Raw genomic sequence first — 12,878 nt, forward strand, 5'->3', positions numbered from 1 at the left:
TACCCGACTTAGATAATTACCTGAAAAGTTCTGCGGAATGAGTAGCCACTTTTTGGTAACAGAAATGCATGGTTTATAAGCCCTACATTATAAACAATTATTAACTATTAACTATCGCAATATCAATATTAACATCCTCACATTTCATTCGAGGTATTTGACCTTGTGTGGTTTTCATAGGTGAATGGTAATGGCTCGTTAATAAGCAGGGCCTACGAGTGCTCTCTAGAACATCATCATGTTTACCATTGATGATGCCAAACTATTCTGATACTTTGAGGTCATTGACCTCTCGAGATCATCAGAGGTCAAAGGCAGAAACTCGTCTGTGTGCCTTGGAATATGAAGACGATGTCATTGTACACAGATATGCTTGTTTTGTACATCTTTACCATGTTTGACCTTTCATCAAAGATGTCATACTTCAATATTCTGATATTCTGAGGTCGTTGACCTCTCAAGGTCATCAGAGGTCAAAGGTAGAAACCTGTCTGCTCTTTAGAATATGAAGACAATTTCATTGTAAGACAGATATGCTTGTTTTGTACATCTTAACAATGGTTACCATTATCCAATGACATCACAAATCAATATATTTTGAGGTCATTGACCTCCAAAGGTCATCAGAGGTCAAAGGTTAAAATCTGTCAATGCTCTGTGAAATTAGAAAATGGTTTCCCTGAAGTATAGATGCATGTTTAGTGAATCATAACCACATATATCATTCACAAATGTCTAACATCGATATTTTGATATTTAAAGTTCATTGACCTCTGGAGGTCATCAGAGGTCAAAGGTAAAAACCTGTCAGTGCTCTGTTGAATCTGGAAATGATTTCTCTGTGGTATAAATGCATGTTTAGTGCAACATAACCACATATATCATTCGCAAATGTCTAAAAACATCGATTTTCTGATATCTAAAGTACATTGACCTCTGGAGGTCATCAGAGGTCAAATCAGACTTACCTTCCGATCTTAAAATAAATCTTATGTACTAACACTGGTGAAAGTTTCATGCTTTAGTCAAATTTTGCACAATTCACGTGATTTTGAGGGCTTAACTGCTCTACTATATCTTCTATCACTTGTAATATATCCAAACGCAAACATTTATCAGCAATTCTTTTCTTATATAAATTCCAATCAAAATTTCTAAATGACCACACCTTTTCATTGATTCCTGTTCCTTTTACATTAGTATATTTTCGAATCAATGAGCATTTTAAAACCAAATGATCACTACCAAAATTACTTTCCAATACTTTCCAATTTAATTCATGCGCAAACTTTTGCGAAGCAATGGTCAGATCTAAACATGACCAAAGACCCGTATGCGGGTCCAGTCTAGTTGCCGATCCATCATTTAATAAAACCAAATTATACTTTTGTAAAAATTTAACCACCACTTTTCCATTAATGTCCTCTTTTCTTCCACCCCACACTACGCTGTGGGCATTGAAATCACCGAACAATATGAAATCGGTAAAGCAATTTTGAATCATATCTTCCAATTTACATATATCTGATTTTTTACATGGATTATTACTATAATTGAAACTGGTCTATTAAAAGAAAATACATCTATTCGTTGATACTCTTCAGAAGAAGGGGTTTGTATCTCTTGAAAAATAATAGATTTATGAATATAAATCACCAAACCGCCTCTACCTCCTGAACCTCTATTCTTAATAACAGAGTAATCAGGTATATTGAAAACATTATAATCTGTAAACCAACTCTCTTGTATACATATAATATCTGGTAAATTTGTCCGTTCTTTACCTTCTGTCAACTTTTTGTAAAATTCTGTTCCATGAGCATTCATGCTCTGGGCATTCCATTGTAAGATATTAAATACATGATATGTGCGACGGGAACTATCCTGTTCGCTTTGAGTATTTTGAGACTCATTGTCGTTCATGAATGAGTTCGGGTGACACATCTTGTATATCTAAGCATCGTTTGGCTGCTTCAACCACAAGTCTAATTCTGTTCGAATGACTTGTTTCTTTATCCAGATTATTGATGATGAAAGTGACAAATGACAGAAAATCAACATTAACATTGAAAGATGACGTGGATGGTTGTTCTGGTTCCCCCGTTGGCTCTTTTTTCCCTCAGCAGGTTCTCTTTTTTCCGTTTGGGTTCCTTGATGTACCATAATTATTCTCTGTTTCAGAGGCGGACTTTCAACTGTATTTGATTGTGTGCATTGGGGGTCCTATTTTTTCATTCTCTTGGGGTAAATTCTGTCGCTTTTTTTCACTAGCCTGTTGTGTCGTCTCTACTTGTGGTGAGGGTTGGGTATTCGACACACTCTGTCGATTCATTTCAGTAGACTGTTGCGACTTATATTGTTTTGCAGCTTGTGCATACGACACCTTGTTCTCAAGTTTGAGCGTCTGTATCTCTTTAGCTTCTTTGTAGTAGATGCAGCCTTGGTAAGCCGCTGAATTGTTTTCTTTGCATCTACAGCACTTTGGGTTGCCCTTTGTTTGACATTCCTCAAAGTGGTGGTTATCACCACATCTCACACATCTTATTTCCCCCCTACACTGGCTTTTTACGTGTCCGAATTGTTGGCATTGGAAACATCGCGTGAGGGGAGCTACGTATTCATGCACTCCATGTATGTCTGATACAAAATGGTGATAGATGTGGGCATTTGTTGCGTGTCAAAAAACAGTAGCACAGAAGGGGTGGGGCCTAGTACTCCTTCGACCCTTTTTTTGAAGCGCTTTACTTGCATGACTCCCTGGTCCTTCAACAATTCTTGCAGCTCTTCTTCAGTAATCTGCTCATCAACTCTATGGATGACGCCTTTGCTACCCACCACTTTTGATTGTATTCTTTCAACTTTCACAGAGACCCCTGCCAACTCACTCATTTCTAAGGCTTTCTTCATCTGTTTTTCGTCTTTACATACGATTTTCAGTACCCGCTTTTCTTTCACTTTGTACATTTTTTCAACTTCCCCGATTTGTTTATGTAAGTGCTGTACTAATTTGACGGGGCTGATCTGACAAACATTTTTCTCACCTAATCCAACTATGGTTAACGCCATATTTGATCTTTGATTTTGTCCCGTTTCTGTAGTTGCCATTTTTGAAGTAGGTCTATCTGTCTCATTACACACACTTTCTTTTCTAATTCTTTTTTCCTCCCGAGTCTCCACTGTAGATTTAGATCTAAGTCTAACTTTTCTCTTCCTCCTTTCTACTCTCCAGCCATTGTCTTCATCTTCACTGTCTTCTGTTCCTTTTCCTATTTCAATATGCTTGCTAGGTCTAGGTGATATTGAACTACGCACATCCATAGCGGCCTGAGGTAGGCCTCTTCGCCGCTGGATGAGGTTTCATCTGCAAACATATTCAAATATTCTTTTGATTCATTTTTTCCCGCCTAAAAAGGTTGCTTTCTTTGTTAGTGACGGATTTTATTAGTAGAATTGTGTAGAAGGAGTTTGCCAACAATAACAAGCTTACCTTGGCCTTCAACTAATGAGGTCAAGTAACCGAATCTTATACTGTATGTCCGTCCACCAATAACTCTCTCCACAAGTGCCTCAGCAGAATCAGCAAGAAGTATCCACTTTTATTTTGTGTAGTTCGCTCCTATATATTGCTTCAGCTGGCTGTGGCCTGGGCTCCCAAGTTTGTTGGGTTTGCTAGCACAAATCCTCAGGGCTCGGGTCGGCCGGGCATTGAAGGAGGGTTCCGATGGTCCGCAGCCGATTGTCCGACACCGCTTTATACACCAAAAACTTTGTGATCCCTGTACCGATATTCCCGTGCGCTCTGTTTGCGACTCTTGGGTAGTTAACCTATCCAAACGCAAGCTATCTCCCGCTGAGAAAGCTCTCCTCAGCAAGGGGCTCAACTTCGCCGTGGCCCCTACCCGCGTACCCGCTACCGAGATTATTGCTAGGGTTGAATCTTCCGTCCGTGTCCTTTAAGCGCTGTTGGCTCTGTGCGCAGGGAAGTTAGCGCTGTCCTCGCCACAGCCCAACCGCCCAAGCCTAACATCACTCCCGACATGCGCAAAGCCTTGAAATCGCTCAAGGAAGACGACTCTATCACGATTCTGCCAGCTGACAAAGGTCGCGCCAGTGTTGTACTGGATACCGATGTCTACCGCGCCAAGATGACCGAATTGATCGATTCCGGCCCGTACCGCGCTATCAGTAAGGACCCCACTGATCGTCTCTGCCGCAAGCTCTCTACCATTCTTCGCAACTTCCATAAGAATGGTGACATAGACGATGCCGTTTACCGCAGGTTAAGACCCTCGCAGAAGCAACGGTACCACCCAGGATCTATGGACTGCCCAAGATCCATAAGCCCGACACCCCGTTACGCCCCATACTCTCGTGCATTGGCTCGTTCGCTTACGACATTTCGAAGTTTCTCGCTGACATTCTCGCCCCGTTAGTCGGCTTCTCTGAACATGCTGTTCACGACTCCGCGACCTTTGTTGATTTCGTACGCAGTGAGACCATAGGTGAGCATGAAGTAATGGTCTCATTCGATGTGGTGTCGTTGTTCACCAGCGTACCCATTGACGCCGCATGTGACGCCGCATTTCTCAAACTTAGCTCCGATGCTACTCTCCCCCAGCGCACTCAGCTATCACCGACCAAGATAGTTGATGTGTTGAAGTTCGTGCTGCATTCGACATATTTCATGTACAACGGCGATTTCTACGAACAGCAGGAAGGAGCACCCATGGGTAGTCCAGTTTCCGCTGTCATCGCGAACCTCTACATGGAGTTCTTTGAAGAACAGGCGCTGAAGACCTGCCCACCCAACTGCGCCCCGAGGGTGTGGAAGCGTTACGTTGATGATACTTTCATCATCACTGCTAGATCATCCGCCAATGATCTACTCGAGCACGTGAACGCGCAACATCCATCTATCCGTTTCACCATGGAGACAGAAAGTGACGAGCGCATCGCCTTTCTTGACACATTGGTACATCGCGACACCGGAGGCCGCTTGACCACTACCGTGTACAGAAAGCCCACGCATACTGATCAGTACCTGGCTTACGACTCACACCATCCGAAGTCTGTGAAGCGCGGGGTTGTGAACTGTCTCTACGAGAGAGCTTCACGCATCGTCTCCAACCCCATTGCACTGCGCCGGAGAAACAGCATGTCTCATCAGCGCTCGTTTCGAATGGCTATCCGATTTTGTTTGTGAACCGCGCCTCCCGGAAAAAGCGCACCACTTCCGAGGAGCCTGCCCGGTTTAACTCTACCGTGGTCCTCCCATATGTGTACAGCATCGCTCACACACTCCGGCGACGTTTGGAGAAGCATGATATTCGCGTAGTTTCGGCATTGACATCCCTGACGAATGGTTATCGGCCATTCGACGCCACTCGACCAACCGGTTTGAACCACTGAACTCTTACACATAGAAGAATCACACCCATTCACAACCCGCTGAGCTCGGTGTCGCCACCGCGCACCCCGGATGTGACGCCTCAGTGCACACGCCGCCATGTTGCTTAGCGGAACCTCTGCAGCTCCTCGCGAGTACGGTACGGTCAACTTACTGATCGCACAGTATGACAGCTGCTATAGCCCTTGATATTTACTTGAACTTGTAAACTGTCAAACTGGTACTTCTCAATCCAGCGTTGACCACAGATTCATGTTCTCATTTATGTTATTTATTTCACTCTTCCCTGAAAGTTGTCTGTATTGAAACAGGTGTTTTTTCCCCTTTCAGATAGATCTATTTGACTTTGGAGACGTGATCTGCTTTAGTATAAAATAATCTAAGATGCGCGCCTGTCCTTGTCTGTGTCCTGCCATTTTTCTGATACCCCTCTCAACCCTATGTCTTGCATTTTTCCCCTCCAATGATATTGTAAGAAGATGTGTGTTCGTGCTTTTGATTTTTCTCGCATTAAACAGGTCAAATTAAATTTCCAGTCAGTCCAGTTGTAAAAATCAATGATTTGTGGATATGATCATGTAATACATCTTCCCCATCTGACATATACTCGTTCAACATATTAGAAATTTGGAAGACAACATCACCTTAATTATCTATATTCCTGCTGTTATCATTATCAGTAGTGTGTAGTACAATGTAGTTATCACTATTGCACATATTGGTATAGGAAGCAATAGGCCTATAGGCATATATACACTGTATATCTGTATACATGAAATAAAACAGAAATCGAGTTCATGCTAATCACCGACAATTTATTTCACCACACCAATTTTTGAGCAATTTGCAACAACACTTGAGAAAGAGCGAATTGCTCAAATATTTGTGTGCTGTAAATAAATTGTTGGTGATCAACATGAACTTGGTTCCTGTTTTACTTTCGATATCATGATATTGCTGCACCAACATGTAGACTACCCGGTACTCAATCAATATATATATATATATATATATATATATATATATATATATATATATATATACATATATAATCAGGTGATCCGAGTATCCTCTCGGATCACCTTCTGTATCTGTACTGATTCTTTGTTCTTCTTCTTCTTCTTCTTCTTTTTTAGGTGATCCGAGTATCCTCTCGGATCACCTTCTGTATCTGTACTGATTCTTTATTAGGTGATCCGAGAATCCTCTCGGATCACCTATTAGTCCAGGCTAGAAGGCACCTAACCTTGTTTTTTGATATATACAATGTTTTCTGATGGTTTCTTGTCAATTCGAGGGTGCTGATTCCAAATCTGATTGATGCCACTCGCGTAACCTTGAGCATTTTCGGCAAAATGCAAATATCCAAAATGGCCGCCAAATATGCTAATTTGGCCGTGATAATCAGAATAAGGCGCATTCTATTACTAATCATTCCGCCAAACTTTGTACATTTCCTTTCCTAGAGTTACTCCATCTATATTTACAAGAGAATTTTCGTTTCATATAAATTTATTTTGTATTTAAAGGTCATTTTCAATTCAAAATGGCCGCCATTCCTATGCTCATGTACAATATGAATGGTAAAAAAATGCATAGAGATATAGAACAAATTTACTGTATTTCCTGTCCCGTACCTAAGCTGTTATAAAGTGTTGCGTGTGCAACGCAAATATATTGAGTGCCACTTACAATATAAAGGCCCTACATGTATTTTTATTCTTCAAAGTGGTCGTCGATTACTCTTATTCTGTACAATATGAATGGCAAAAATATATGTGGAAATAGAAAGCCAATTTGCTAGGTGTTTTTTTTTTCCTGACATCCACCTACATTGTTTATTAAGATCTAGTGCTTATCATATATCTGAGGAAACTTCTTAACAAAAAGTTATTCTTTAGTGATGCAAAAGTCCTTATTTACCACATAAATTCGGATTATTACTTGAATTATTTCAATTATGAATGGTAACCCTTAGCTACGATGTTTAACACAATTTCTTATCTTTTATTCTGTTTCATCAAAGAATATAAGTGCATTACACATCACGCAAAAAAAAAAAAATAATATACCATCCTGTTCTGCATGCAGGTTGCATATAAAAATGCAATACTTATAAACAATGTTAAGAACCTAGATACATTGTATTTAAATAATGTTGAAATGGAGGGGAAGCTAGAAAGCAAGGCTTCTAACATATATTTCACTGAAACTGTTCTTAATATAGGGACAGAAATGGTGCAAGGAATTGGTGGGGGGGGGGGGGGGAGTCCTGTGGTGAGTTTGAAATGGATCATAACTTCAATCACTTTATATGATATGATTTAAGAGTACCGCTTTGATGTTATGGAACAAACTTTATTTTCTTCTTGAATTAAAACAACAACAGACAGTGGTCAAGGTATAAAAAAAAAACTGTCCAAACGCAATACCTTTCAAACTATTCAAAACCAAGGACCAATGTGAAGTATCTCTTTCAGTTCTGTCCCATGTGTTTATTATATATACTTTGACATCATGAGGCCATTCATTCTCGTCTTAAAACCAAAACTGTTCTTTTTGTATTGTCTTCAAAGATCTCTTTAGTTTGATGTTTGACACTAGGCGACATCAGCCCCAAATTTGCAGGATTATAGGACTAAAGATGCATATCAGTCCGACCCGCAATTGCCTTTATTGCAACCACATCTGATGATGTTCAGCAGTTCCATGTCTTCCTCAAGGGTCAGGGGGTGATTATTTGCCATAGGACCAGGATGAAAGTCCGTTGAAGCCGTCTGGCTTTGTTGCCAGGCCAGAGACAGTATTGTAGGTAAATTGGATGGTCCATGGCCTCAGACCAGCTTCTGCACCATCCGGTTTTGGGGTCAAAGCTTTCAGTCATGGGGAGAGGGGGGAGATCTAGATTGGCTTGTGGGATTTCTGACACATTGATGGCAGGTTCCGGGGGGGGGGGGGGCATTTCATGAAGCGGTTTGTCAGAACAAGAAGGGGATATATATATATATATATATATATATATATATATATTTTTTTTTTTTTTTTTGGGGGGGGGGGAACTGTTATAAGCCTAAATCTGTTATAAGCCTAAAAACCATTGCATCTGATTGGCTGAGAACAAATTTGTCAGACAAAAAGGTCAGGTTATCAGGTTATCATGACTGGAAGTCAAGATCAGGATATGCGTAGACGGCACTGGGGACACTTGCCATCCTTTCCTTCCAGCGTGAGGAGGGAGAGTGATTGAGCACCAGTGAAGGAGGGTAGACTTCCTTAGCCTATGCCTGCCACAGAAGGCTACCTTGAACATTGTATAGCATTGGCAAGATGGTTGCTAAGATGGAAGGCATGGGCCTAATGGTAATCATGTAAAGGTGGAGGCAAAGTCTCCAGAAGGAGAATTACTCCTCTATTGTCTTGAGATGGGTTAGTACTCAGCTAATGTCATCCAAGGACATTCTATGAGACGTAAGGGTAAGATCATCTGCACGAGCAAACTTCCTTCATGAAGTGATTATCATGTCACCATGTTACAAGGAGTGGAGTTAGTTTACAGCCACCCTGGAGGAGGCCATCATTCAGAGTCCTAAGTCAGTTGGTCTGCGAAATCCTGAAGCTGCAAGTGCTGAAAATTAAAGACAAGCAGTGTGAAGTTGTCATAGCACTGCTTTCAGAATGAGGCAGCACTTTAGAAATCTTAGAGTCTCCCTGGACATCATACGCAAAGACATTTTACTCCGAGAAAACTGGTAGTAAAATCCATCTATCGCGAGAACAGTGAAGCCTTTCACCTATCATGGCTACATTTTAGGCAATAATGTCAGCATGTCTATTGTCAGATAGCTCTGTGGATGGTTGCTGGTAAGGTTGGAATTTCGATCTTCTGTAAAGGAGTGCTCAAGCAAGTCCCCACGTCTTTACCTTCTTTCTATGGCAAGATCACCGAGTGACCCCTAAGTACCTTGCAAGGCAATTGCAGGATTGCAGGGGTCGCGGTCGGGCAGGGCTGGGCAGCAGCAGAGATGGGGGCAAACAGGTGTAAAACAAGCCCCTTGACTAAAATGGACTCATCCCATTACATTTATCATGAATCACCTGCATTGTACTAACATTGGTAAATATTTCATCATTCCACAATCATCACTGAGGGAAAGGTAAGAGCAGTGTACCCATCTCCAGACACAAAAATGTGTCAATTTTACGGGTGCTGTTCGTTATTCCGAAGGTTCGCTATTTCGAGGGTTCGTTATTCCGAAGGTTCGCTATTTCGAGGGATCGTTATTCCGAAGGGTCGTCATCCGTCAATCCGAAACACACAAATTCCTTATACCTAGAGGTTCGTTAATCCGAAATGAAAAAGGGTTCGTTAATCCGAAGGGTCGTCAATCGGAAACACAAAAATTCCCTATACCTAGAGGTTCGTAAATTCGAAAATGAAAAGGGGTTCGATAATCCGAACATTTGTGGCGTTATTCCGAAGGTTCGTCATTCCGAAGATTCATTAATCCGAAAATGAAATTCTGAAAAATGAACCTTCGTACTAACGAATCTTCGGATCAAAGAGCCTTCGGAGTAACGAACCTGCGGAATAACGAGCTGTAACCAATTTTACAGTGGCAAGTACACAAGTTCATGCTGTTACAATTTAACCAACCTTGAGCAAATAGGTGAAAAATCACGCCATCACAGAACCAGTGGTAAATCTGATCTACTTTAAAAGATCAGGCAGAAGGTCATTTGTATTTTCGAGCATATCATACTCTGGGTGAACATGAAAAATCTTCTTTTTTTTAATATCAGAGATTTTTTGAGGGAAGGAAGTGGGGTAGTCTTTTTTTCAACTTTCCCCTGCCTCATGTTCCTTCTCGGAAGAGGGGATTGAACAGTTTGTATAATATCACTTTTAGATTAGAGTTATTTTAGGTAGTTCGATATTTTAGATAATTATTTGGCAATTTCATTTGTGTTATCATCTGAGATTTAGCTTCAGTAAATCAGAGTAAATTTTATGAAGTTGAACATCTCAAGGCAAGTAGGTATCAAATGTTCATGTCTAATAATTCCTGATAAACGATCGTGATGTTGGCATCAATTCAAGTTTTGTTGGACTTTTTCCCAAATTCCTTGTGAAAAATCCAGATTGAGGAAGCAAATTTGGATGATTGCATCACAAATAAAACAGCCTTAAACAACCTTCTGATTTCTTCTGATTTGTAATCAGCACCCACATTGATAAACAGTGTTGCTGCATGACAGAAAAAAGAAAAAAATTGGTTTATTTCCGTGTGCATTTTATCGTTCATATTGTACAGGGGTATATGAGTGGCATTCATTTTGAATTTTTGTATTAAGAAAAACATATAAGATTACAAAGAATATATTTTCTGTTTGTTTGTTTGTTTGTTTGCTTGTGTTGCAAGTGGCACTCATCAGATTTGCATTGCACATGCAAAACTTGATAACAGCGTAGTTATGTGACTGGAAAAACAGTAAATTCGTCTTCTATTTCTATGCATATTTTTTTTTGCCATTCATAAAGTACATGAGTATAGGAATGGCGGCCATTTTGAATTGAAAATAAGCTTAAAATACTAAATGTACCTACATTAAATGAAAATCTTCTAGCAAGTGCAAATAGAATTACTCAAGGAACAAAAATTTTAAAAAGTTTGATGTAATAATCGGTCATAAAATTGACATAAATGGGATTATTATGGCCAAATTAGCACATCTGGCGGCCATTTTGGATTTTTGCATTTTTGCGAAAATGCTCAAGGTTACGCGAGTGGCATCAATCGGATTTGGAATCAGCACCCTCGAATTGACAAGAAACCATCAAAAAACATTGTATATATCGAAAAACAAGGTTAGGTGCACTTTCTATGGAGCCTAGCCTGGACTTTCCCAGCCCATTTCGCACTTTTGTCGGTTCATTTGATAGAAGGTTCGAATATTAATTCGTACAATGGGTATTCAAATTGACTGGTACCCTACGTTCATTCAAATTCGCCTTGACTTGCCGAAAAGGGTATTGCAGTCATTAAATTTCGCGAAAGACAGTCAAATTCCAAACGTGTTCATTCAAATTCAAATCATGCTATTTCTTTGTTTCAGATCATTTTAACGTATCTTTCTATGTGTGTTTTCTTTTCATCTATAAATTACTGTTATAAAGCAGTAAAAGTATCATATTTCTTATCTAGAATAACTGGATTTGGTTGTTCTGTAACCAGACTGGTAACGCTCCTTCTCTTTCATACACATGTCATTATAGGCCTATACGTGTCCCAGTAATGCAGATTAACTTCATTTTTTATAGTCATGACAGCACAATAGATACAGACGTATATCTCTAGAAGACATAGAAATAATTATTTCTATAAAAAAAAAATGGAGGATCATAACCTTGACTTCCTGGAACTGGCCGACCGCTCGTAATAAAGCGCTCGTAACGGCCAGATAATTTGTGGCATCTTACTTCTTCGGATTCAAAAAGCACGTTAAGAAAAAAAAAACTGGTCTCTTAAACGAATACGAAAACATGAAAAGCTATGATGCTTACAAAACAAAACTTACAAAACTACGATGAAAGAAAATGAAAGAGGTCAAGCATGAACATATCTGGACTGCATACATATTAAATTAGATGGCCAGAAATCAATTTGAATGAACGAGTGCAGCATGTGATCACGTGACTATATCATTATGAATTTATGAATGAACGGATAGTGGAATGGTGCTTGTCTTATATATGGATTTCAGTTGAGAAAGTGTTATTTAGAATAAGGTTAGAGGTAATGTGAATGTTTCAAAATGAATTTGAATGAAGAGATTATGACATTGAACTACCATGTCATCTAGGCGAAATTTTTGCTAAAATTAATTCAACATTAAAGAATTCGATTAAAAGAGGTGCGAAATTGGCCCGGATGCAGGGCCTTTGACAGGTATAGCCCCAAGGTATTCCCACCCCATATGAATTAAGTGTTTTTAGGTGAAAAGAGTCACGTATGCCTATTTTCCTTGGCAGTGGAATTAATAGCTGAGATACGTAAAACACAAACCCATCCAGTTAAGGGGTCCCCAGCCAGTAGCTGGAAAGCGCTCCCGTATTATTTTATTCTAAGTGAAAAGAATCACTGCTATAATTTCTTTTGCAATGGAAGTAGTACCCAGCGAGGTATCAAAAACACCGAAACCAGTTATATAGCTGTATGGGGCCCCACGGAGTGTTCCTAAAGTGTCCCCACATGTAATTCACTATCAAGATCTGCATCCCGATCTATTCAATCTGTCAGATCGGGAGAGAGCGGCAAAAGTGTACGAGGACCGGAAGCATCGTAGCAGCAGCGTTTGGGTGATGGGGTTGGATCTGGCAATTTTACAGATCGGGAAGAAATTTTGAACTGGTTCAAAATTTCTTCCCCATCTCCCCATCAAGATTGACCTATTTTGAATCGTAGCTCAAACG

The 12,878-nt window shown here is 40.1% G+C and overlaps 1 protein-coding gene across 1 annotated transcript; it reads left to right on the plus strand.

Moving 5' to 3' along the window:
• The first annotated feature begins 4,037 nt into the window (after positions 1 to 4,037).
• On the plus strand, positions 4,038 to 5,203 carry LOC140236637 (uncharacterized). Its single transcript, XM_072316557.1, has 2 exons — positions 4,038 to 4,303; positions 4,552 to 5,203. Exons 1-2 carry the CDS (start codon positions 4,038 to 4,040, stop codon positions 5,201 to 5,203), a joined length of 918 nt encoding a protein of 305 aa, XP_072172658.1.
• Positions 5,204 to 12,878: the final 7,675 nt, after the last annotated feature.

The sequence above is a fragment of the Diadema setosum genome, chromosome 13 (assembly GCF_964275005.1).
Source record: "Diadema setosum chromosome 13, eeDiaSeto1, whole genome shotgun sequence".
Taxonomy (NCBI): Eukaryota; Metazoa; Echinodermata; class Echinoidea; order Diadematoida; family Diadematidae; genus Diadema; species Diadema setosum.

Coding starts and splice junctions, on each gene's coding strand:
- LOC140236637 (XM_072316557.1), top strand. CDS start 4,038: ATGCGCAAAGCCTTGAAATCGCTCAAGGAAGACGACTCTATCACGATT. Junction 4,304..4,551: donor AGACCCTCGCAGAAGCAACG/GTACCACCCAGG, acceptor GTTGTTCACCAG/CGTACCCATTGACGCCGCAT.